General features: G+C 37.8%; 1 protein-coding gene across 1 annotated transcript in view; it reads left to right on the forward strand.

The window, feature by feature from the left end:
• Positions 1-4,893: 4,893 nt before the first annotated feature.
• The window catches only part of LOC141600361 (twinkle homolog protein, chloroplastic/mitochondrial-like), a 31,300-nt gene continuing 8,314 nt past the window's right edge, over positions 4,894-27,879 (forward strand). Inside the window, exons 1-15 of the mRNA XM_074420585.1 lie at positions 4,894-5,276; positions 6,001-6,125; positions 6,941-6,996; positions 7,064-7,121; positions 7,273-7,380; positions 9,150-9,233; positions 12,040-12,120; positions 13,467-13,532; positions 13,600-13,716; positions 15,840-15,887; positions 15,972-16,057; positions 16,146-16,206; positions 19,927-20,109; positions 25,503-25,634; positions 26,291-26,352. Of these exons, the coding sequence (XP_074276686.1) occupies positions 4,976-5,276; positions 6,001-6,125; positions 6,941-6,996; positions 7,064-7,121; positions 7,273-7,380; positions 9,150-9,233; positions 12,040-12,120; positions 13,467-13,532; positions 13,600-13,716; positions 15,840-15,887; positions 15,972-16,057; positions 16,146-16,206; positions 19,927-20,109; positions 25,503-25,634; positions 26,291-26,352 (1,568 nt within the window). The 5' untranslated portion in view covers positions 4,894-4,975. The remainder of the gene's footprint in view (positions 5,277-6,000; positions 6,126-6,940; positions 6,997-7,063; positions 7,122-7,272; positions 7,381-9,149; positions 9,234-12,039; positions 12,121-13,466; positions 13,533-13,599; positions 13,717-15,839; positions 15,888-15,971; positions 16,058-16,145; positions 16,207-19,926; positions 20,110-25,502; positions 25,635-26,290; positions 26,353-27,879) is intronic.

The following is a 27,879-nucleotide window of genomic DNA, read 5'->3' on the forward strand; positions in this document are numbered from 1 at the left end:
CATTCCTATCACCCGCCTTCTCAGGCTGCTTCTCTAATTGCCGCTCGAAGAACGGCGGCCATTGCCGACGGCGGATCTACAAAAAATTCACACAGCGCATCCATGTCAACATTCATTGACACATCGAGAGTCGTCGTCGGGAATGCATAATGAACAGCTAAGTCGAACCACAGGTTAGGTCCGTACAGTCTGGACCCTCTTAGAGGGAGGACCGGGTGAATCATTCTTTTCCCCAAGAACAGCGGTAGAAGCCGGCAGTGGCTCTTTTCTCTTCTTCGGAGGAGGAGGGCCCTTTGCAACGGTCACCACCTCCTCGGAGACATCGATGATCTCCACATGCTCCTTTTGGGCCGTTGGGGTTGAAGAGGGAGCTGGGATTGACGCCGTCGCCAACCTGGACGCTGCCTTTGGTTTTCTCTTCGCACGCCTCCGAGAACCCGTGCTTGAGCCGCCGCCGGATCCAGTGCCTTGTTTGCTTATCCATAAGTTCGTTGGGAGTCGATCTACGATCACGCGCGTCAGCCTGAGGGTGCCGCTCAACGACGTTCCCGTCCTTATCAAGCCCTAACCTCTTCAAGGTCCTCTCAGACAGATCCTGGCCAAACCGGTCTGCAAGAAACCAGACAAGAGTTAAATAAAATAAGTAAAACAAAGCTCTAAAAACAGGAGCGTAACAGGCAAAGATGGGTCTCACACCGACCCTACTCACCCTGGTTGAGGGCCGGTATGAGGCCGACGCGGCAAAGCGGCTCATCTCGAAGAATAATCCGAGTCGGGGCACCCATCCCTTCTCAAAGCATCAAAAACAGACGCATCGCCGCTCCTCGTCCGCACCAAGAGGAACCCTACTGGCATCCATCTTGAGCTTACTCTGGGAGACCCATTTTTCACGCTCCCTCTTACTCTCACACCGTAAGTTGACTTGGTGCTGGAAGGACCGGGGCAACGGATAGTCATCCGGCACTTCGACATACACCCACCGCCCCTTCCAGTCCTTGCAGGAAGAAAGCTTATCAACAGAGAGGACGCCCGGCTCCATCTGCACGCTGTACCACCCCACCTTATCGGGGGTCGATGCCCGAAGATGATGAAGCCGGCGGAATAAGTTAACTGTAGGTACCTCCCCCTTGAAAAGACAGAGACACACGAAGCCAACTATCGTCCTAATGGCCAACGGATGCAGTTGAGCCACGACGACGTTCATAGCTTTGATGATGGCCGTGACGTATTTATTCAAAGGAAACCGGAGCCCATACTCCAGATGTCTGATATATACGCCAATATGACCCGGAGAAGGGCAACAGACCGCCTGACCCTCCCCAGGGATAACAATTTTGTACCCCTCACCGAAGTAGAAATGACCCTCGAAAAGAGTTCCACCGGAACAACTGGCGAATTTATTGGGCGAGGCACGGTCGGGACGATCATGCACGCCTCGCCGTGATCCAGGATATGCGGCCTCTCTTCACCAGAAGGAATCCTTTCCTCACAGTCATCATCAACATCATCATCCTCCCAACCCTCCAAAGCTTTTGGATCGACTTCAGGAGACGGAGACCTAGGGCCCCCAAACCTTAACGAGATGACGTTTAGTATCTCCTCCTCATCAAGACGCGACGGGGAACCCCCCGGCGCAGGCTTACTAGGTCCGACACCAGCAGAAGACATGTTTACAACAAAACTTACGAGTTAAAAAGAGAAAATTTATTTGTTTACCTTGAAGAAAAATGCCACGCCGGAGTAATGATTCTGAAAGCTAGAGAGAAGTTTCGTCAAAGAGGGCTAGAAAGAAGAAAATTTTTGAGAAAATGAAATTGGTGCCCAATTTCAGGGATTAACTGCCCTATTTATAGGGGAAAGCCCATGAAGAAGGACCAATCGGGCACGACCCATGAAACGCCGACCAATCAAAGCAAACAGACACGTGTCAGACATGCAACCACGAAATGTCAATCGTTGCAACAGTTGAACGTCAATCAATGCAACAGTGACCAAACGTCTTCAACACGCCCCTTCATATCTCTCTGCCTGTTCATCTTCCTCAACAAATTCCTAAGTATCCGTTTCTCCGCCGGGCACATGATCAACCAAGCCAGAAAGCACCGGCCAGGGGGCAATCAGAAACAACCGGCACTCTCCACCCTGGTCTTAGCCAGCGTCATTGCCTTTTTCCACATCGGATGTCCATTACACATCCATGTGGAGGGGGGATATGGTACGGCCTAAGCAGAGCCACGCCGAGGTAGAAGAAGCCGGGGCAGAAATTTTTTCAAACTTGCGCAGAATACGCTCAACACTCATCGAAGGTCCATACCATGGCATAGACTACGCTGGGGGCAAATTGATGGGGCATATTCTGCACCCGCTGACCAGTCAACATATTGAGCAAGGTCAAAGATATCCACAGCAAGTCAACGGCTTAGACAGCCTAACCGACGCAGCCTGTCGGCCTGTCTCTTGGGTCTCGGCTGGGACAACTAGCCAGCCGAGGCACACATCCGCGAAACTCACATCCAAGACCCCTCGGCGGCGAGTCAACATGGCCCGTCAGCCCGCCATGGGTCCCTCGGCCGAGGGTAGATCAGTCTTTCCACCTGCTAGCCACTTGGTCACTTGGCCACTACGTGACAAAAGATGAAAGTCTATAAATACTCCTCAACTCTCATTGAGGAGGAGATCCACAATTTAACCTAAGAATCACTATTCATTTGGTAATATCTTCCTTATCTCTCTACAATATATACTTCACCAAGTAACAACAACTTATCTCTCTAAGTTTACTGACTTGAGCGTCGGAGTGAGTTCGCTCGGCCCAAAGCCGAGCCCTCAGTTTGCTCATTGTTTCAGGAGACCGCAAGGAGGATTCAACCAAAGACGTCATTCTACAAGCACGGGTGGTAACAAATAACTGCTCTGGAATTACACCCGGAACAAAAGTAAAACAATTGAACACAAGATTTTTGAATTGGTTCGGCAAATACTCAAGTGCCTACGTCCAATCTACCTTTTTATTGCTTTCTTTTAGTGATCTACTCCGACAACTAAAATACCCTTACAATAAAAGACACCAACCTACTCCGGTTGTAAAGCTAGTACAAGAACTACTCCGTTCTTATGACAAGCTAACTCGCAACCTACTCCGGTTGCCAAGAGTTAAAGACTACTCCGTCCTAAACTCTACTAACATACTTAGAATGTTATAGGATCAAGTTTCCACTAACATATTCTTAGCAAAGAATAGAGATGGACAACTTTTACAAGATCAACAATTCTTAAGCGAGAGAGTTTAGTATTATAAAAGTAACAGTAGCCACGACTGTAACAACTTGAAGACTCTTTAAAGGTTTTGCAAATGACACACGGTTTAAAGCTTTGAAAAACAAATTTGCAAACTTGAAAATAATTTCAGAAAGAAGTCTTGAGATTTTATGAAGGAGAGGCACGGTTTATATAGAAGAGGTGAGTGAAGGGGTTGCTAGAGTTTTGAAGGGTCAAAGACCACACATGTGAAGGACATTTGCAACCACCCAAAACTTGCACCAAAGAGGGCTCTTTTGCAAAGGTAAGAATAGAGAAAGAGTGTTTGAAAGATATCCTTAAAAGCTCATGCAAATTCAGAAAACAAAGAGAGAAAAGACAAGTCACATGATGACAAGTTAACACCAAAATGGCAAAAAGCATTCTTTGTTTTCTTAAAGAACCAAAGGGTTGAATTTGCATAAAGAGGAAACATTTTGAAAATAATAATAATTCAAACCACTCTTTATTGAAGACCATCTCCTTAATAAAAATCTGAATTTTATCTTTGAAAAATAAGAGTCACGTGAAAGGCTTTTGAAAGATAAAAAGGTACTTCAAGTTTTACGAGTTGTGGCAATAATCCAAGCAGCTGTTTACTCGTGAAAGCAACAGTCGTCTGGACTGTTTCTATTACTCTAAGATACTCTACTTTCTCACTTGTACATTAGATGACACTTGACTTAATACAATGGGATGATTAACAACTTCAACACTTCTTAATCCATGCTTGATATGATCATATATCCTGAAAAGTTAAACTAAGATAGCACAAATCAAATGGGCATGTCATCATCAACCATAAGGAACCCAACACCTTGCGTTTTCTAACACATTAGTGGTACCCTTAAACTTATTAAAATGTCTTCAAAATATCCAAACTACTAGAAATCACGTTTTTAAACACTACAATTTTGTAAAGTTTTTTTTTTTTGGTGACGAGGGAACCCGCAGCTCTACCTTCGGTGCACACTGGGTAAACCCTCGGGTGATAGCCTGCAAACTACGTATACCAGGCGGGTGTACGTGATAGCCTGCAAACTACGTATACCAGGTAAGTCACCCGAGGGTGACAGACTCGAAGTCTATTAGGCATGGATTCAGGCCAAGATGCTCCACAAGATTTTGCTCTTGAGGAAGCTTGAACCTGGGTCTTAGGAATTTCACCCAAATTTTAACCATAGATTCCATCCGTAAGGGCAAGAAAATATGTTTACGATTGAGTAAATAATGTTTATGTTAACGGCATGACAAATTATTCCCAAGAAATCAATCAAAAATGTTAGGACTAAACATTTAAAAAAGAGGGATTAGAGCATTTTGGATATTTTAAGATATTTTCATTAAGTTTAGAGCACCACTAATATTTTTTCTTGAAGGCTACCCATTTATAGTAGATGAGTTGGTAGGTGGCACCACTAATATTTTTGAAAAACAAGAAATACCACATTTAATTCAAAAAAATATAAGGGTATCATGTAAAATAAGCCAAATTGTATTTTTAAAGAAATTCTTAAAATTTGATTGAAAGTGTATGGATGCGGCTCAAACCTGTTAAAACCTAGTTAAGCAAAGGAAGAGAGGGGCATAGGGCGCGCCCAATTTTGAGGGACAAAACACCACAAGTGAGAAGGCTATGAAGAAGTGATAACCAGAAGTATACACTTGAGAAATAATAATGCTTCGTCTTCATCCTTTGTATCATTCTCACACCAAAATTCTTCACAAAAAACTTCCTTTCTGCTCCTCTTTTCTTGTTTCTATGGCTATTCCTTCCAATTGCAATTCCTTGCTTTCATCCACTAAACCTTTTTTACCCTCTTTTTCAACTTTTACTTGTTTTAATTTTAATAATAATACCCGCTTTCAAACTCCTCCGAATACACTAATTACCTCTACTCATTCTACTAATTCTCACCCTCTTTCCCTTACAACTTCCCCTATTTCTTACGCTGCTCACTCCACTATTCCTCCACCTGGTAATTTTACTTGACACTTTTTCTTCTTGTTGTTGTTGTTGTTGTTGTTGTTGTTGTAGTAGTTGTTTTTTACCTTTGTCGTGTCGCTCTACCTTTAGCATATTAGCCTGTGGGCTGTGGCCTATGTCGCATTGTAATATAAATTTACCATTTAGGGCTTGCTTGGATTGAGGGTAGGGGAATGAATAGGGAAGTGATATGTAAGGTGCATTGTCCTTGTTTGGCATAAAAGTAATGATTCGCCTCCTGAAACTATTACCCTCATGAAAGTTAATACATTACCCACCCTCCCCCGGGTAATGATTAAGGAAGTAAAACATCTAGGGTAATGATTAAGGAAGTAAAACATCTAGTCAGTAATCATTACCCTTATATACCAAACCTATTATCAATAAACTAATTACTAGGTAATCAACTTCCCTAGTAATTATCACCCAATTAAAAGTTACCCCGAACTATTCCATGGATTCCAGGCAAGCCCATGACAAAATGTTGTAGGGAGCGTTATATTGTTGTTCTGGTTACTTTTTATCAAAAACTAGTCACATATTTATTGCAAATAGGTCACATTTTCTCCGTCATTAAATATTTTATTTAGTGAGAAAATGTCGCTCAAAATCAATATGAGCCTACGCCAGGACAGTAATTCAACGGATAATGTGTTTCTATTTGCATCGGAAGCTACGCTGAATATATCTCACATATTACATCTGTTTTCTTACAGTGTCTTTGGAGGGATCCACTCGTCAGACAGAGAGACTAACAAAGCTGATGATGAAATTAAAGGAGCTAGGGATTAAGGGTTACAACCCTATGCCAGGACAGCACAATAAATTATCGTGCCCAATGGTACTCATTATGTTAACCTATCTGCTATTTCAACATGTTTACGTTAAATCGATGTGGTAGGGTTTAGACATTAGCATGTTAAATCCCATTTAACAGACAGGTTGCATTGTGTCACATTCGGACTATAACGCAATAAAGCAATGATTTAGAAACCGTGTGACACAAATGGCTAATTGAAGATACTTTACATAGCTAAAGACCGAGATTCATTCCCTTGCTGTTCATAAGTACTAGTCATTGGGATAAAACCTGCGATTTGGATATAGTAGCCTCCCTGTAAGGCACTTAGTAGGGAGTAAGATCCCTAAATGTGCTAAAGACAGAGATTCACTCCTGGACTATGGCTACACCATTAAATGTGCCGGTTGATCTTCTAAGGTCTACCTAATAACTACTTAGTTGATTATGATAAGCAGCAGCACCCTAGTATTGTCGACCGTTCTACATGTTGCAGATTCTCTCTCTGTTTTGAAAGAGATAATATGTTTAGGCTGTTTGTTTCTTTTCCTTTATTTACGCACAGTATATTAATCCATATCTATCATGTAGGTGCGTGTGTTTGATTTTATCAAGAATGTGTTGTATATTACATAGGGGGCTTACCTATTTCTGACCTTTGCTTAATGAGTGAATTTTAAACAAAGAGTGTGATACTATGAAACTACTTTCTTTTTACTGAATGGTTTTTCTGAAGCATAGAAGCATCTCATTTTCTTTGTATTGCAATTAATGTATGCTGTGGATGTAATACTATTTGTTGTTTACTCAGGCCTAAGTATTCTTACAGTTGCGTGTTTGTACTTTTTCCTTTGCAGTGCAGTGGTGGTGATTCGGGTGAGAAGTCCTTATCTTTGCAAATAAGTGCTGACGGGTATTTGTTTCACTGTCTCTTATCATCACTATTCATTGTCTTCTATGCCTGATTATATTTGTTGCAGAAATAATGCGGTGTGGATCTGTTTTCGTGGCAAATGTGGCTGGCAAGGGAATACAATGGTAGATCTTTTTCCCATTACTTTGGTTTAGCGTGTTTACCTCTTTGGATTAATATTTTGATATTATTTTTTTGTCGTGCTTTGGATGCTTTATCTTTGCAATATGCTGTTCCTTCACCCTTCACTTGTAAATTTGTGCATATTGTTTGCAGGCTATTGGTGATGTTTTACCTACCTCTGGAAAGTCAAAACAAATTATCAAAGCTACCAAGAGAGTACTTGCGAAGGACAGTCTTAGTCTTGAGCCTCTCTGCAATGAAGTAACTTAATTCCCTTGGCTTTTATTGATAGTCACTTATGTTGTAAGGGCATACTAATGTGTTTGTCCTTCTTTGTGGTGAGTTGAGGTCACCGGAGGTAACCTTATCTCCTGTGGAGATTGTGTCTCCGAGAGCTTTCCACCTAGAGGGAATCCTCTTTGTTGTGTTGTTCTTTCCTGTTCTAATCTATGTTCATAGAGTCATAGGTAACTTCTGTTGTCGTTTTGGTGGAGACACTTAAATAATCTTTATAAATGGTTTAACCTTTATGGGGTCTATGTCTCTTAAAGGGTTGAGTCAAAGTTGGATCTAATCATAATGGATGATTTTTATAAGTAAAGGAGTAAGAGGATGATGCCCTCCATATCAACAGGATGATTATGGAGCTGTCTCTTGGTATTAGGCTGGCACTTTTTAGGGTTATTGACAAACGGATCTAGAGTAAGTGGAAATGCTTCCAGAAGCTACTGTATATTACGTTTGGTATAAGCGCGAAGAGGAGGTTATGAATTGCCAGGACGGTGGCAGTTAATAGTGTGTGAGACTGTGCTGAAAGTTGTATGAGGTAGCGCTGGCGCGCAGACATTTGTTAGAGGCTATTATAGACCATATTCATGTGTTGAAATTTTTTCAAAATTCTTTCTAGCTAATACTTCCTTTAGTTCCTTAGAAATGGGGATAAGGGTAACACTAGAATAAATGGGCATACATCCTAGATAATGAGCAAGATGAGTATAACCTCCTTTATGAAGTCCTTAGGTGTCTTGTTTTTGGAGACTCGAGAGATGGACTTCAAGCATCCAAACATGTATTACAACAGATACAAGTATACAACAGGCCACCAAATTAATATGACAGATTGACAGAGATGTGATGGCCAATATTTATCTGGATTACACTTGTCTTTACCAGCAAATAGGTTAAGGACAGTTGAGGTCTGCGTCGTGTACCTACTGTTGTTGAATAGATTTTCACTCAATTGATGCCGTTTCAATTATTTTTTGGTGACTCTACGACAACATTACCTCAATGCCTCATGCAAATTGCGGGGTAAAACTAAATAGGAGGGGGAGGGTCGGATGTACATAGTCTTACGGCAGTGAGGACCCGGCAAAGTTGACCCGACCCGACCCGAGACCCGAAAGCGACCCGAGATGCATCACCCGAGAAAGTGACCCGACAGACCCGACCAAAAGTGACCCGATTTAAGTGACCCAAAATGACCCGAAATAACTTAATTAAGGCAAAATCATGACCCGAAATGACCCAAACGACCAAGATTGACCTGACCCAAAAATGACCCGACCCGAAAGTGACCCGATAAGTTATTGACCTGAAAATAACCAGACCCAATGTCACCCGACCCGAACCTGACCCAATGACCCATTTGCCAGGCCTCTTACTCTTCTGTTAGCAACACAAAGAGACTGGTTCCGAATGACTCGAGATGAAAATTGCGTCGAGAATTGCATCAAAAGAACTTGTACCTCACTAGAGAAAGAAGCATAGCCAATTTAGCGAGCCATTTTGCTTTATTTCATCATAATCCAGAACCAAAGAATACTGAGTATTTGGTTCCATTGGAAATGGAATGTTTTTGTTTTTGGTGACTATGACCTATCAAAGTTCTAAGATATCCTTTTGTGTATTCAGTTAAAATAATGACAAATTTTGTCTTTGTTGTGCCAGCTACTTGCATATGTTGCAGAGAGAATGTTTGCTGCTTCTACTTAAGGAAAATAATCTTACATTTTTTGTTGTTGTGCCAGCTACTTGCATATTTTGCAGAGAGAATGATAACCGCTTCTACGTTGAGAAGAAATCATGTTATGCAGAAAAAAAATGGCAATAAGGTACATACATTTTTGTTCTTCATCAGGTACTTATTGTTTGGCTAGAGTGTGTAATAAAGTATATCGTTTGATTTCTTGAGTGTTCTTTTTGTTTGGTGTCCTTTTCTGTCTTGATTTTGTTATTTCTTGTTATTTTGATACACGGAAACCGAGTTGTTTTTCTCTCTTTGATCGAACATACGACAAACAAAGGATCATATTCAAGAAACAATTACATAAGAAATGCAGGTTCTTTATTCAGAAAAAAGTTAGTTAGACAATTCTTTTGGGAACCCCAGATTCAGAATTTCTGGTACAAAGTCGATAAAACTTAATGTAGATTCCACAGTTTCCAACTTTCACAGTGTTTTCTTGATAATTTTTGTTTTGGATATGTTTTGTCAAATCCATACGTAACAGAAGATTTTACCTCTAAATGCTGGATTACAATGATATTTCATGGTAGCCAACCCCTAATCATTTTGAGACTTAGCTTAGTTTGAGAGGCGCTAAGGGGGCTGAGACGACGAGGCGCAAGGCGAAGGCGCGCGCCTTTTAGACGTGAGGCGCCCTGTTTTTTTTTTATAACAAATTTTTAATTTTCAAATAAAATTTTAGGCAACAATAGCCTTTTTAGGAGTTTTCAAGCTGGTTAACATGTCAATGAGTAAAGTTAGGAATAATGGGGAAAAGAAATGGTGAGCCTTGTTTAAAAGATATGGAAAGTGAGTACTAGTTAGTCTTGTTAGGTGAGCCTTGTCTAAAAGGTGAACCTAAAATGCACTGCGTCGTTTTGGCTAGTGCCTCATTCAATGCGTGCTTTTTAGGGTGTGTTTGGATTTGGAGATTTGGAGGGAAAGGGAGTGGAGGGATTTGGAATGATGAGAGATCGTTTGTTTGGTTATCAAATTGGAGGTGGAGAGATTTGGAAGGAAGAAAATTGGATTCATCCGTTCCCCCCCTTCATGCCAAAATATTTTCTCTCCAACAAAAGAAAGATGGAAAATCACCTCCTCCATTTTTCCTTCCTTTCCCTCCGTTTCCCTTCCCTCCTTCCCCCTCCTCTCTCTTTCCCTCCTATTTTAATATCCAAACAAGGCCTAAGACTTTACTGCTGTTTGTACTTTTAATATGCCCTTAATTAATCTTGAGATAAATTTATGGAGAAAAAACCCCTTTTTCCCCCCTAGACTTCATTAGTTTTAAATATTCTTCGTGCCCTATGGCTTGGATGTCGGAAATTGGAAGGTTAAAGTTCCTCTATAGGTGAGGGTTTTCTGTTTGACTATGCTGTTGGATCAATGCTATTCTTATCATCTATTTCTGCCTAGTATCACCTTTAGCCGCCAAGTTGCATATGTTCAGAGCTATATGCGCACGCCATTTGATTCTCTCAAACACACAGAATTAGCTAGCAATGGTATGTGTAGGTGCTGTGGTTGCTGTTTTTGCATTTCTGAGCAACATCGTCCAATATTATGAACATTCAGCTTTACATTCATGGTTAGTGAAGTTTAAGTGTTCCCTAACTCTATAGTTCTTTATTTACTATTTTTCTCCCCCTTATATAGTGTGTGGGCATAATCTGACTTTTCACCACCTTCAAACTAGGTTTCGTCTATTGCTGTAAATTTTGCTTTGTTCTTTGATGAGAAAGGGACTCATTTATGAGCAACAGTTGCTGTAGCGGCCTGTATGGTGATGGGCAATTGTCGTGCGTGGGTTGGGAATCTTGGGATAAGTGCTGTGGGTTAGGCGACATCCCTCAACTGCAGACATAGGGTGTAGGAATCTTATTTTGTCCTCTATAGCCTAGCTTAGTTTAAACATTTTGGCGATTTAATAGAAGAGAGGTGAAAGGCGGATGACTTACGTTTGTCAATTATCAGGCAGTGGGATCTCTTCAGATGGTCATATATATACTTACTACATTAAGTTATCCTCTGGGACATTTATGAAGAGCCAACCACAGAATTGCATGAAAATTTTTTAACGGTTACATATATGCCGTGTTACCCAGACTATCCGACACGGTGTCATGTTTGACGTTTGTCGAAGTGTCGGATACAGCTATTTTATGTGAAATTTTTATTTTTGTGGTTTAATGTGAAGTGTTGTGTCGTGTCGGACACACGACAGGGCAACTAAGTGAAGTGTCAGGATAACATAACATATAAGTGTTATTTTGACATCGTCAAAGTAAAACTTTTAGACACTACTAAATATGATTCTTAGTTTTTTCTAGCATACAAGAATAGTAGCAAGAACAACAATAACTACACAGCCTTAGTTTAAAATTATTTAGGCTCCGTTAACATGAAGCATCATAAAAAAACGTTTACTAAAAGGAGGCAGAACGGATAGGAAGGTAGAAATAGACAGACAAAAGAGGAAAGACAAGAAAAACAGAGAGAGCAGGCAAAGGAAAAAGAGGGAAAAATGAGAGTAATCAAAATAAAAGTGAATGAGTTAGAGAAAGAAAATCAAGAGGGTAAAAATGACAAGGAAAGTGAAGAAAGAGATGGAAAGAAAAATGGAAATAATAGTAAAGTATAAAGAGAAATAAAAATGATAATACCCTGTTGATCTTCACCATGCCTTTTCCATATACTTAAGAGATGTGTTGGGCGTCAGCCCCTCAATGTCGTATATATTAAGATGCGTGCTTCTAATTTAGTCTTAGAGATGATCAAATGAAATTGCTACAACATCTGATTAAAGTTTTTGTTATGCTACTAAGATACTTGATGTGTTTTATCATAATGCATAAATGTTATGATTGTCATGAAATGTTAATATTCCATTTCTAATGTGGTACTTTTGGCAGGTCGCTGTTGCATTTACATACATGAGAGATGGAGCTCTAGTTGGTTGCAAGTACCGTGACGAAAACAAGAAATTTTGGCAGGTTGCTGGCGTATACATATATATTCTTTTGCCATCTTGTTTGAAGACAAGTTTTGATACTAATTTCAAATTATCATTATCTTATACTTTACGTAATTGATTTTCGTAGTACGATTTTTACTCAACGCAATACTATTTGCGCAATAATCTCCATTTGCATACCCCTAACCCAAAAAAGCTCTAAATTAAATTCTCTCAAATTCCTACGCATACAATATTTCAAATTAATCAAATCTTGATTTTCGTAGTACGATTTTTACTCCACGCAGTACTCTTTGCGCAATAATTTCCATTTGCATACCCCTAACCCAAAAAAGCTCTAAACTAATCTCAAATTCCTACGCATACAATATTTCAAATTAATCAAATCTCTCCAATTATGAATAATATTTTGAATATAAACATGTAGTTGATTCTTTAACCTCAAATTTTAATCTAATTGAATAATATTTTGAATATAAACATGTAGTTGATTCTTTAACCTCAAATTTTTGTTTATGTTTATTTCAGATTTTTTATTTGTATTTGGTAGGGTTTTGGGTTCTTTATAGGGTGTTGCTTGGCGGCGGGGTTGGCAATGTGGGTTGACGATGACAAGAGGAAGGGTCATGGCTTTCCAGTGGTGGGCTAAGGTGTGAGTGCATGGTGGTGTTGAGGTTGTGGTGAAGGGAGAGAGGGGAAGAAGGTGTTTTTTCATTGGTGAGAGAGGGGGGAGGGGGGTGGTTTGTGGCTGGGATGGGGACGGCCGATGGTTGCTGCGGGTGGCCGTGGTCGCTGGTGGTTGACTTGGGGCAGTGGTTGTAGAGGAAGTTGGTGCCTGGTGGTGGGGTGGTTGGTGAGTTTACTGAATATGGTGGCTGTTTTTTCTCTGCATTATCGTAGTACATCGATTGATTTTATTTTTTGTTTTTGTTTTGTGTTTTAAACAATAGGTAGTTTTGTACAGCGCAGTACAATAAATGAATTTTGTTTTTATTTTTCATAAACGTTCTACAGTGTGATTTATTTTACAATCAATGGGTTTTTATTTCTTGTAAAATTTCTATACGCAATGTAGTAGTAGATGGTGGGTGGGGGTGAGATGGGGAGGAGATGAGGGAGTAAAGGGGAATAGAAAGGACAAGAAATAAGGGTGGGAAATGAGAGGGGCAACATGGTAAAAGGCGTACTGCGATGAGTGAAATGCGTACTGCGTAAATCAATACCCATATTTTAGTTTAATTAGACTGATCTATAATTTGGGACATAACATTGTCTTATTATGAATCCATGACACTTGTGTAAATGGAGCTTGTTGCAGAATCTAATACCAGGAGTAACTACTAAGTCATGTCTTATTGTATGCAGGAAGAAGATACAGAGAAAATATTTTATGGGCTTGATGATATACGGAATGCGACTGATATCATCATTGTGAGTACTCAATTGATCCTTCAGGAATAATATTCATATTAGTTCTTTTCTAACTTATTGCGCATAGGTTGAGGGAGAGGTTGACAAGCTTTCCTTGGAAGAAGCTGGCTTTCTCAACTGTGTAAGTGTGCCTGATGGAGCCCCTCCCAAAGTGTCTGGAAAAGACCTACCATCTCCTGATCAGGTTTATATCCTACCTTTTTTTTTTTTTTTTTTTTTTTTTTTTTTTTTTTTTTTTTGTGTGTGTGTGTGTGTGTGTGTGTGTGTGTGTGTATGTCATCTTGGGTGTAAACAGTATTCCTTAGTTTTATTTATATATTGTCTTTTTCTTTTGTTTAATTTTAAATGTTGTTTTCCTTCGCTATTTCCTTTCCATTATTTTACTTCTCAGTGATGGCTTGAAAGGATATGTTAGCCTACCTCAAATCATTTTGGGACTAAAGCTTTGTTGTTGTTTCTTTATTATGGGAATGTGCTCTGCTGATAATTGCTGTATTTATTTCCCTTTTCTGCTAATTTTTCTGAACTTTTTAAAATGTGAGCAGAATAGGAAAAATCAGTGACATAGGGAACATGCTTTTACAGAGATTTTGGATGATGTAACATCGAGGAAAATGAAACCGGGATAATGTATTGTTTGTATCAATGTTCTTAAGGCTGAGGGCCTTACCCCCTTCCCCTCTACAAAAAAGAAAAAAAAAAAAGAAAAACTAACATATAAAGGAGATGTAAAAGTTGAAAATTTCCTTCAGGCCCTGCTAAACATCTATTACTCATTTACCCAGCCATTTGCTTGATAAAGTAAGAAAAATAACACACTTGACAATTATCTCTATGGAATCAGTTTGGAGGATTTAGGATTTTTTATGCTGGGATGTCCTCCTATGCAATGCTGTGGAAGCCATATGTACGTCTGAATGGTTGCTTGTAAGCTGTCAAGAAATTAACTTTAGCTGGAGCTTTAAATGCCTCAAATGGTATAGGGCTTACCAGATGAACAATAAGGCTTTATGTTTCTATTCTTTCTATATCTCTTTTGTAGTTTTGTGTGAACGATTTTGTTGCAACTTGACAAAAAGTTGGATAAGATGGTTACATGATAGGTTCTACTGGAAACTTTATGTTTCGTGTGAGCTTCAAGGTTTCCAGTTTGAAAGAAAACCGAGCTCTCCCAGTACTACTCTTCTACCATAGGAATTTATTACCCGTCTACCTCAACTTTAGGAGATGTTGGGTAAATAAAAATTGTTGAAGCCCAAGTCTCTTTCTATTACCATTTGGAAGGCCTGCTATAGGGTGCACATATTTAACGTATTGGATATTACCCAGCTAGTTTGATTCGATATTTAGGATTTAATACTCAGATACGGCCCAATGTACCAGATTAGATCATAGAAGTTGGACACCTCTATTTTAACTTTTCATGGCCACCCGGAGTAGCTCATTTATTCTGGACTAGTGAGATTTGAAAGAAGATAGTCAAATTTGTAAAATGGCTCAGCGCAACAACACTACCATCAATGGCCTACATATAATGAAAAAATGAGAGAAGCAAAAAAAGGTTAGTAGAACACGATAACAAATATAGTGGATATACAAGTAAAGATGATTGAAAAACTTTTTTTAAGCAATTTGAAGGAACAACATCAACATATTTCCTCCACACTGCTTCTCCAACCCCATATTTTATTCTGTCCTTGGAAAGCTCAAGTCGTTTTTTTTGTCACATATATCCTTGTTTTATTGGGTCCTCCCTTGCCCAAAACAATCTTATCTTTTCCCTCATGCTTTATGGCTCAGAATTGGGGTCTCACAAATCCAAACCAACTTACAAACTTAACAACTTAGACGATTTACCTGTATCTCATCTTAAGTAGCATGCAATTCCTACTTTCTCCTTAATCGCCACTTTTCTTACTCGAGCCTTCTCTGTATGATCACACATTCACCGCAACATATGCATCTCAATATTATTCGTCTTTTACAGTGGCACTTTACACCCCGTTACATGATACACAAATTAGGCCTTTAGAAATAAAATATATACTCAGTATGATTGAATCTCTCAAATATCATAGAAGTATATTTTCTTGCTCTAAGGACTCGATGGGGGATAGTGAGAAGAAAACATTAAATAAGAAGTAAAAAGTATTTAATGACACCAATATTTTGTGTTTCTGTCCGTAGTTTGATGATTTTTAACAATTATTTTGTGTTACAATTGTGTGTTTGATTACTTCTTAAAAACAAACTACGGTAGCTTTATTTGACATTGTCAGTGCTTTCCATGTATTTTGGTGAAGCTAGGACACAAAGTATCAGTATCTGTGGAATTGCAAGGAGTATTTTGAGAAGGTTAGTAAACTACTACGCTTGATTTGCTTCCATTGTAAAAATAAATGATTAACAAAACTCTTTACTCTCCCAACATTGTGTTAGGCTTCTAGAATTATTCTAGCAACCGATGGAGACCAACCTGGTCAAGCATTAGCTGAAGAGCTTGCACGTCGTCTAGGGAGAGAGAGGTTAATTCATGGATGTTTGTCTGATCTGTTTCACTGCCCGCTACTTGTGGAATTGAAGTATTTCTGACATTCTGTCTTTAATTTGTAGATGCTGGCGAATTAAGTGGCCAAAGAAAAACGAGGTTGATTATTTCAAAGATGCAAATGAGGTGAGGATGTTTAGTACTTTGGTTATTGAATTTAGTCCTTGTCAATTTGTCGAGTCACGGATTGACAAGCTTTAAATATGCTTTAAGCTGAAATTAGACCCTGATTGCTCCTGCATTATATCTGGTTACTGGAAATAAGTTTCTATGACCACTTTCTCTGTTACATATAAACACAAGTTCTATTGACATTTCTTAAGGCATCGTGGCTTTCACGGGCCTTTTGTTTTTTTGTTGATGCTCACAAATTTTAGGTTTAATGGTTTCCTGTAAATCGTTTCTCTGCTTTCCATAAGTAGTGCAGTAATTAAATCGTTTCTTCTCCACATCCATGAGAGTGGGAGTAATCTGCGGTGTGGCTGCAGCTAGATGTTGTCAAATAGTATCATTCACCTGTTGGTGCAAGTGAAACTTGATAATAGGCTGTGTTTTGTTCCGTGTTTGTCTCAAAAATGGCTTAGAAAAGTTTTACTGTATTTTTCAGTTTTTGTATCTGATTCTAGTCATGCTGTGTTAACCTACCTTACCTTTGGTGGCACCTTAGTATCTAGTCATGCTGTGTTAACCTACCTTACCTTTGGTGGCACCTTAGTATGTAGTCTGTTTACTGAACTCAACAATGTTTTTTTTTTTTTTTTTTTTTTTAATTTTTTTTTATTTTTATTTTTAAGAATGTATTAAATGTGTTGAAGTGTGTCATCTTCATCTTGGAAATCTTAATTGATACGAATCCTGATGATTTAATAATTCAGTACATCAGTACATAGGGATCGAACACGGGTGAGCGGAGTTCGGATTATAGGGAAGTAGTTTAGATAAATAAAAACTGATCAGAATTAGTTATTTTATGAGTTGTTAGATTAAGTTTAGGATTATTTTATTATTTTTAATTAGGTTAGTCATCTTGTCGGTTAAGAAAACGGTATCTATTTAAGTAGGATATTGTATGTTATTCTCATTCATTGAAAGTTAATAAAAATTCCAGAAAAAAAGATCAAGGTTGATCAGAAATTCCAGATTTGAAACGGTACTTCAAATCTTTAATTTAAGGTAAATAGGTCTTTAACTTAAGCACCCATTGTTAGAGATATAGGTTTATTTCGAGCAAATGTCCCATTGACTTGAAGTCTCAGCGCACTTTTAGTCAAATAGCCACACGGAGTCAAACTTGTCCCTCAGTCTCACGAGTCACGAGTTCGATTCCTAGCACAAATATAGTTCTTTTATTTAAGCCGCTTCCGCATTCATATCATTAATCCTATTAAGTATTACCCCATTGAAATAATGGTGCTAGCTGTGTTGACCTGTTTAATAAATTAGGTTGAAGAACCTTAGCACTAACTTGCTGATTCGTTTCCTATTCGTTGCTTGTCGCGTCAAAATGTCAGCTCTAGCTGTCAAGCATACATGTTGGCTACATTTTCACATTGGCTCGACAGTAAATCATGCCTTGTACATAGTCACTTTCTAGGGTCTCGCAGGGCGGTTCTATGATTTTAGAGGGTTCTGGGAAATTGTCATTCATCTGAGCTGTATAGTATAAGTCGACCATTTTGTGGGCTGAGATTGAGGATTGGAGAAGAAGGTTTGGTAATGTCAGACGAAGATCAGCAGTTGGCCTTGTTAGGACTTAGGAACAGACTGGCAAGTAGGCGGTTTGGGTATGGTCATTTCAGGCGGTTCATTGTGGGTCCAAGTTTATGGGGTAATTTTCGGGTCGGGTCATTCAGGTCGTTTTGGGTCAGTTTGAGTCATAATTATAAAAGATTATGTTTGTTTTGGGTCATCTTAGGCCCGGTCATTTAAGGTCTACTGATTTTCGAGTTTCGAGTCAACTTCGGGTTGTATTTTTGGGAGCTTCGCCAGGTCTACTTAGAAGGCTCTTAGAAGGCTCGAAGATTGAGGAACGGAGAAAAGGGTTCACCCATGTGAGGTCGGGATGCTCGAATTATGTGCTTTATTGTTCTTAAGCACGACTTTCATGCGATCGCTTTTGTTAGTTGTCTTATTTTTTTAAAATACTTTACTATTAAACTCTACCACATGTGGCCACCGCTTTTTTTTTTTTTTTGAAAGTAAAATATATTCGTCAATAAAAAAGTCCTATAACATGATTAAAAATCAAAAATAACAAATACAATAAAATTTTGTTCAAATGAAAATCTAAGATGATAACACCAAGACCATTGTAGATTGACACTTGTGCGTACCCTCTTTTACATCGTTGTATGATACAACTTTCCACGAGGGGCTCTTCTGATCTAAAGTAGTTTTGACATAGAAAGAAATTTGGAGTAATTGATCGTAGACGTAGAATTGACAATAGATCCCACACTCCATAAATCTTCATTAAGGAACCTATTTTACACAAACGAAATACAAATTTAACACCACACTCGCCAAGGAGAGAAATTAACCCAATAGATGGGTAGACATAACCCAAAATTGGGTAAAGAAACTCTCAAATAAAGAGAAAATGAAGACAATTATGATACATGAATATTAGGATTATGCAAAGTAAATGGGGTTTATCACCATTAAAATTGAGGAATGATAGCCCCCAAATCAAGATTTAAAGGGTGTTTTTTGTTGATTTTTGAGAGAAAAAAAAAGCATTTACTCCATCCGTCCCGGTCAATAGTTTACACTTTCCATTTTGGGTGTTCAGTCAATAGTTTATGTTTCCATTTTGAGTATGCTTTACTCTCTCCTAGTCAGTGCTCTTAGAATAAATTTGGACCACACAAAGGTTTACTACTGCAATTTGGACCACACAAAGGTTTACTACTGGAATTTTTGTTTACTTTCTCTATCTTCTTTATCAGGCTAGCTCCGCCATAGGTCATTATTGAATGGAATTTGGAAATTAGAACCCCATCCTAAGGTCTGTGTTTTATTTGACTATTGTGTTGCAGAAATTAGTCCTCATCACGCATTAGCTTGACATAGGCATATCCTAATGTTTGTTTAATGTGTTGGAAGGGGAGTGAGTGGGTGGATCCCTTTCTTTCCCTTCAGTGGGAGTCTGCTTATGTTATCTGGCAAAGATTAATTGGAATTGGAATACACGAAGAGCCATAGGCATATCCTAATTCTTTTGTGGAGTTTTTTTTTGCAAATGTAGTTCGATGGGACGTGAGAAGAAAGGACTTTGGAAATGTGCAGTTTTAGCTGTTTTCGGCTGTGTTTGAGGTGAATGAATTCATGAATATAGCCACTCCTGAGATTTTGTTTTTGTTATGGTGTGGGTTACCCTTTTGGCTTCACTAGGCTAAGGCATCGTGTTTTTGGGTACCCAAGTTACGTTCCTCAAATGATTGGAAGCCCTTGTAACATCACAGCTGAGAGAACGTTTTGTCATGTAACTTTGATTTCTTTTTATTGAATTTTTTCTTTTATAATAAAAACTGCTTGCTTAATCTATTCTTATCCACTTTCTAGTATGTCAGCTTATTGGAACAATTTCTGAAACTTCAACCTACTTTATCAGCGATATATTTATTGGTCAACCCATTTATTGGAAATGGAGTTCTTTGGTGGCATTTCTATTTTTCTGTCAGATTGATTTCCTTGTCTCCTTTACATCGACAAAGAAATGTTCGTTTGCTTGCTTCTCTTGTTTATGAAATCGAATAACGCTTTGTACAAATTCCATCTAGTCATTCATTTGTTTTACAGGAGTATCTTTTGGTTTAGTTGATTTCCTCTACATGATGTTGGCAGGTACTTACATATTTGGGGCGTGAAAGACTTAAAGAGACAATTGAGAGTGCCGAGTTGTATCCCATTCAGGGATTATTTAATTTCAGAGATTACTTCCCTGAAATTGATGCATATTATCATAGGGTCCTTGGTGATGAGCTCGGTCTCTCGACTGGTTGGAGGTGTTTGGATGAGTATTACAATGTAAGCATATCTTAACTTTTGTACTTACATGAAGTTAATATAAGATCATTGATGTATAAAAAGAAAGTTGTAGAACGGATTGAGGCGCTTGGATTAGTATCAGATTTCATGTGTTATCTCTCCAAATTAATAAAAATCTGATGCATAACAAACTATAGTAAATGTAAGAATAGTATTGGGTAGGCTATTTGTGGATGACAATTTGGAAAATTTAAACTTGAGAGGGAAGAAGTTTGCTTTAACCACACTGATTGCAGCTTTTATATAGCTTTGTTAAGGCTAAGAAAGCATATCTTAACTCTTCATTTACTCCATTAGATTAATATAAGATCATTGATGTATAAAAGAAAGTTGTATAACGGACTAAGGCGCTTGGATTAGTATCACATTTCATGTGTTATCTCTCCAAAATAATAAATAACTGATGCATAACAAACTTTAATAAAGGTAAGAATAGTGTTGGGTAGGAGGGAAGAAGTTTGCTTTAACCACACTAATTGAAGGTTATACAGATTTTATAAAGCTTTGTTAATGCTAAGAAGGTGCTACCCTTAAGGTTAGTTACGACAAATCGACATTATGTAAGCATGTTATAAACTTGATTTGTTCACTTGACTTTTATAATATACATAAAGAGAAAATTAATAAATATTCTCTTTTTTCAACTACTTTTCCAACACTCCCACCTTTTCTAATTTTTTCCCCAAAACTCCCACCTTTTCTGAATAGATCCTCTAAATCTCATACCAAAAGACCATTTCCACCAAAATAATTGTCATTTATTTTTCAGCAAATATTGATCATGAAATATCTTTATTTTTGTCCAAAGGGAACATTTGGTAGATGGGACGAGGAATCATGATTGATATTGATGAAAAAGTGTCTTTTTAGTTTCTGCAAAAATGAGGTTTTGGTGAGAGTTTTGAAAGTAATGTAAGAAAAGGTGGGAGTTTCGAAAAAAAAAAGTTAGAAAAGGTGGGAGTTTTATAATGAGGTATAAAAAAGGTGGGAGTTATGAATTAACTCTAAACAGAATTCGTGAATTTGTGATCTTAATATCCTCGATTCTCTTTAAATTTAAATTACAAAATACTCCCTCCTAGTTAGTGTTTTGTTCCCTCTTTCCTATTTCATGCTAGTCGGGTTTTGTTCCCTCTTTCCTTATTTGGAAACCTTTGTATCGTCCAAATTCAGTTCCATGTGGGGTAGGGTGTTTTCTGTGGTCCAAATTCATTCCCTTAATTCTTGTGTCAAAAAGAAAGAGGAACAAAACAACGCCTAGGAGGGAGTATTTTTTACAAAAAATAGCTTTTCATTAAATTACAATCCTGCTGTAAAACATTAAAAAAGAATGAAAAATACTAGCCAAAAATAAGGAATATTCAAAAAATTGTAATTCTAATCTAAAGGATATTTTTTAATATTCCTTCATCTTCTTCGTGAACAAGACAACATAAAAACATCTTACTTTCTCTTTGTAATGAATAATTTGTGGATTGAAGCCTCTAAGCATGGCGTTTGGTTCCACTCAAACTTTGTATATTCCTATATTTTCTCTATTTGCCTGTTACTACGAATGGTCATGTTTGACATGTACAAGAGTGAGATAGAATTTTGAAAATTTGGTTATACGGATTTCGGTCAAACGAGTGTTTGGCCGATTTTGTAGACATGGATATGGCCATCTCATAAATTTTGAAGAGAAGATGAAGAAATAATTACCCTTTTAAGTTATATTTTGTTACAATTTTCATTTTATTGCTTCAAATCTCATTTTATGCGTTATTACAAGAAATAGAAAATAGCATTACTAGGTGAAACAGAAGAACAAAAGCAAATAAAGTGAATAATTAAACGCCAATTTAAAAACAAAACAAAAAGCCATTTTGGTATTATTAGTATATAATCTCCTTCTCTTATCTCACTCTTCTTTGACACCCTATAACTAAATCAGTTGACATTAGTGAAGTCTGCGCTGTGTCTGAAATTGGTTATCTGACGCGTGTCATGTGTTGTCGGCACAAAATGCATCTCGGATACGCCAATGAAGTTGAAGTGTCAGAGTAACAAATTTTGGCGTATTCAACGCTAATTCGGGTGAACTAATTTTCTAAATCTGGTTAACTAATACATGAATTTGGCATACTACACGCTAAGGAATTGGTGATCTGTTCGTGATTTGTAGGCTACTTGAGTGAATCCGGTAGGTCTGGTTTGAATATGTAAGCATGATATTAAATCGTTGCATCAGTCGTGGTGGTGAATCGCAATTGCGAATCTGTCACAATTCGTGATTGGGTATTGACCCGGTACTGAGTGCAATGTTATGGTTTGTTGCCTCTTAATTTTTATATCTTTCATATAAGCCTTATTGACCTAGTATCGACTATAATTGGTAGTTCTTTGTATATCCGCGCAGAAATTTAAAAATTGTTGACTTAATAGCCAATATGCGACATTGACTGTTGGCCAATATTTACGTAGTTGCTCTTTCATGGACAAAGATTATTCTTTCATGGACTTTCTACCATTACTTTTCCATACATTACCCTCCCCCCTATAAAACAAAATAAACAAACTCTCTCTAATTCTCTTCCTCTAAACAACCCTTGTCTCCTCCATTATCACCGACTAATCAAAGATCCGATCGTGCTCTGTTTCGCCTAGGGGTGCTAACGAGCCGAGCCGAGCCCGAGCTTGGCCTTGCTCGGCTTGTGCTCAAGAACTAAAACTCGAGCTCGAGCCGATCTCGAGCTTACCCGAGCTTGAAAAAAATGTGCTCGTTATAAAGCTTGCGAGCTTTAACGCGAGCTCGAGCCAAACTCGAGCCCAAATCGAGCCTATATAAAACTGTTTATTTTTTTATTTTTTTCTTTCGATATTTTCAATAACAAGGCTCAAGGGTTATAAGTAAAAATATTTGGCAAATCAGCGTGACATTTGATATGTGTGATACAAAAATATAATTATGATAAAATATTTTTATAAAGTATCAGTAATATCTTATGTAATCAAACAAATTCGAGCTGCTCGCGAGCTTTTCGAGTCGAGCCAGCCTTTGCTCGGCTTGACTCGTTAAGCTCTCGAGCCGAGTCCGAGCCCGAGCCGAGCTCGTACGAGCCGAGCTTTGACCGAGCTTTGACCGAGCCGATCTCGAGTAGCTCGCGAGCTGTCTCGGCTCATTAACACCCCTAGTACTTTCGCCTCCTCCACACATGAAAGTTTGAGAGACTAATGAGTTTTTATTAGAGACTAAGCCGCATAGGCCCGCATTAAATTTCCTGTAGTTTTTATGCTTATTGCCTCTTGCTTTATCTTGGTTATATTGAGGTCTCCGGTCAACTCTATGATGATTCTTCCTTGTTTATAAATCAGATTAACCTGAGTTTTCAATCTATCTTCATTTTGATTTATAAAATTTGTACCTTTATTAGTTATTTTAGCCTTAGTGATAATTCCAATATATAATTGTGCATACTTTCTTCATTGGTTGGTAAAATTGAATCAAAGCTTGATTCTTTCATGCCATTGAGGACATGTGAATTATGTAATCGGGTAACTACATAATTAGTGATTGGTGAATAATGACATGGGGGACAATATATAATTGAGCAAAAGAATGTCGTAAATCCCAATATATAATTGTGCATACTCATTAGCCTTGTGTATGTACGGTGCGCTTGTTGGAGAAGTTGTTAAAGCCACACACTTCGCCGCTTGGGCGACGATGACGGTGTAAGTAGCGGCGGTTGACGGTGGGGGAAGGGTGGTGGCTCGGTGATCGCCAGTAAGGGTAGTAGTGGTTGGGAGGTGGATGGAGGATGTTGGAAAGAGAGAAAATTGAAATGAGTAAAAATTGGAAAAGAGAGGTGTAGATATGACAAGGGCATAATGGTCATTCTTGTCCATGATTGAGTAAATCATGTCCATGAAAGAGCATAACGCAATATTTAATTCCACTATTGTATGTTCTCAGAAACTTGTTAATTCATACCTTTTGCGGGCATCGACACGGTGATGTTAAGCTGAAAAGCATTTCCAGATTATTGTATGTGAAAATATGACGGGCAATGAACCTTGGAGATCCAACTTAGAATCCTTTTTTTTTTCTTTCAGTTTAATAAGATATAGTACTCCCTTACTTTCACTCATTTTGCCCTATTCGCTTTAGGTACAAAGTTTTAGGATGTAAAAAAGGAGGAAAGTGAATAGGGATATTTCTGTCATTTGAATTTTCTAAAATAGGCCATTTTCAGCCACTTTAGAGACAAATTAATGACATTTTTATCAAATACAATAGTGCATGAGATGTGTAGAATTTCACCACAAAAGGATTACTACTCTTTTTAGCCATAGGGCTAAATGCCTAAATTAGTGAAAAGAACAAAAAAGGAATATGGGGCTTAAAGAGTGGAAAGAAGGGAGTATTAGTTAAAGGAAACCAACCGGGTGACCCCATACACAAAAATATGTCATAGAGCTGACGGCCATATACAAAAAAATAGCATGGGGGTGATGGCCATATATGGTATGAAGTAAATATATTGTTTAAATTTCCGTAGATGAACCTATTTATGTTTGTGGCATTATTTTGAGAAGCTGGAGACACGGCTTCATGGGGAGGAATTGCTTACATGGATGCCATTCTTATGCTGACAGTTGGTTTTACCCTTTTAATTGTTTTGAACCTTTCAAGCTTACGAAATTCATAGGTTCCCTGTAATTAATGGGACAAGCCTTTGTAGATTTTCCCAATGTTGATGTGATTGCTTTAGAAGAGTTGGGGTCACCCAAATAAGCTCGAAGATGACTGTGCTGGTAGAAAAGGCGATTGAATTATTTTACTCCTGATGTTTGAAATATGTCTTCTTTCAACTTCATGTGGTGTAATTCGGATGAAGGGTATCATCAGTAGATATTATTTATCTTATTTATCTGTGTTAAAAGTTTTTATCCCCAACGCTTGCTTATTGTGTTAGACTTAAACTTCGACTTGATAGCTTGACAGAAAACCAGTTTGTATGGTTCTCTGCTGTACATGATTGTGCTATATTCTGTTCTGTTCATCAAATTATTTAGTTTTGACTATTGAAGAAAGAAACTGTAGGCAGTCGATACTACAATGAGGACTGAGGAGAAATAGTAATTTGATCTTACTTCTATTTTGACCTTGGAGCCAAGCTTGGTCCGGTCCCTAGCTGGGGGCGGAGATTTAATTATATGAAGCTTGTCCCCCTGTTTGAATTCTATGCCAGTCACTGCTTTATTTAGCTTCACCTTTTACAAGTTCAGTCAGTGATATATTCTGATTATACCTCATGATAATTTTAATGTATTTGTGGATCTCTTAATAAATTATAAACCCATGATTATTATGATTTCGGTTATGATAGGTTGTACCTGGAGAGTTGACCATAGTTACTGGTATTCCCAATTCTGGAAAAAGTGAGTGGATTGATGCTTTGGTGTGCAATCTAAATGAAAGTGTTGGCTGGAAGTTTGCGCTTTGCTCCATGGAAAACAAGGTATGTCTATGAGATAATCTTTGTTATGTAACAAGTAATAATTCTCTTTGGAAAATATTAGCAAATAAATGCTGATGCATCGCTGTATGGCTTAAAATGAGGTGTGTGAATGTTGTACCCATGACCCATGTGCGAGTGTCGAGTGTTGAACACGGGTATGCGAGGGTATTAGAAAAGTAGGAGTAATTTTTTTATTACGCGGGAGTAAAATAGTTGAAGTGAGTTGATCTATGTCAATGATGCAGCTTGGCTTCATTTTTTCTTATTTTATTTGATTTTATAACTTTTCCAATTTCATTTGATATTTCCCTTGCTATATGTTTCAATATTTTGCATTACATTTTCTTATTGTTTTTTCTTGTTGCTTGTTCTCTTATTCAGATCTAGTATGTATGTCTTTGATATAGATATAATTTCATCGGTGATAGCTTATATAGCAAATTAGCAACAGTATGAGTCTATGAGACAAGATGTCCCTTGTTCCTCTTTTTAGTTGTTGTCTTGTTTTTATAAATTTTCACACATGGAAAGGCCCATTGTATTTTAAAAAATATTTTGCATTTATTTATATAGTTTTTATTATGTAGGTAGTTTGACACATGCTACTCTCATCATTGTGCTAATACTATTCTAATAATGGCCAAGTTTTCATACAGGTTCGTGAGCATGCAAGAAAATTGATGGAGAAGCATCTGAAGAAACCATTTTTTAATGTCCGGTATGATTCAGCTAGTTTATCTGGTGTTCCATTCTATTTTAAATTTTAATACCTTAATTTTCCCTATTTTTTTTAATATTTTATTGATTGTAACTTGGCTATAAAACTTTCCTAAAAGGGATGGGCATCTTACTCTCTTTTAAACTATATGGAAAGGACAGCGGCTGTGGCTGTTTCCTTTGTTTGTTGCAGAGTCGCTTGAGGTCTTGGCCCCACACCTAAAATTTACTTAGTAAATTGTGCTTTGTTTTTGACTAACCTGATAAAAAGGTCTATAAGCCCCTGACCTATACTATTAAGTGTCAGCAGTCACTATCGACGTACAAAATGACAGCTAGAGAAAAAAAACAGTGTATATCAAAAGATGGCAAGTGCTGAGCACATGGGCTTCAACTGTACATCTTTTTGAAGTTTCAAACATGATTTTTGACTCTCACAAACATTGCAATTAGATTTGCTGTCTCTTACTAAATAGACAGTTTAACTGTCTTCATAACTTCTACAAATAATCCTTTCTCATCCTGTTTTGTGCGATAAGCACATCTTTGACTTTATGCTGATTCAGTTTGCAAAACCTACTTGTAAGAATTTTCCATAAACATGAAGTTTTGTATATTTGTAAAGATGCTCAATGAACATGGTTTGTAAAGTGAGGCCAAAAATAAAATATATTAATGGTATTGATGAGTTGATGAACATTGCTATGATTCTTTAAAACACTACTGTCCATTCACAACATTCTTTAAACTTCAATTTTTATTTTGAGTTTTATTTTGATAACTATAGAAATTTATCAGAATATGAAAATTTAGTAAAGGATGAGCTATGAACATTTGCTTTTGTTTTTTATGATTCACCAGCCTTTTCCTAACAAAGCCTAATGTTAGTTTTGACTGTTCACATTACCTGTCGTACCCTTGTTCGACAAGCAACACTCGAAGCCTGACTAAGAAACTGACTCGCCGTTCGACATTATTAAAAAGATTTCCTCGATACTCAGCCCTTGTTCTCATTTTTAGTAGAAGTTTTGTTCCTTTCAACCTTGTACAAGAACGAGCAGATAGTTGCCTCATGACACAGGAAAACGAAAGATGTGTTGGGGAAATTATTCTTTTAGGGTTATAATGGTCCAATGTTGCCTTATGATGGACAAAGGTATATATAACTGACGAGTCGTGAAACTCAGTATGCCTACGGCTCATGGCCAGTGTGAAGTATAAACTATAAAGCATTGCTTGAGCATGCTTGTGAACTATGTTAATCAGACTCGGGTATGAGTGTCTGACACAGTGACACGGGTGTGGATCCAAGTGATGGACTCGTCATGGCTAAATTTTTTAGACACAGGGACCTTGTCCTAAAATAAGGATACGGGTGCGGGGACACGCCTCAAAGCGAAAATACACTAGAAACTTGAAATATTTAGAGTTTTCGAAAGTAAAATGTAGAGTAATTTGACATCTGAGGCTTAAAACAATTAAATATTATACTAGATGCTTCATGAACACTCTTTGTCTCTATTTTTAT

Source organism: Silene latifolia, chromosome 9 (assembly GCF_048544455.1).
Source record: "Silene latifolia isolate original U9 population chromosome 9, ASM4854445v1, whole genome shotgun sequence".
In the NCBI taxonomy this organism is placed as follows: domain Eukaryota; kingdom Viridiplantae; phylum Streptophyta; class Magnoliopsida; order Caryophyllales; family Caryophyllaceae; genus Silene; species Silene latifolia.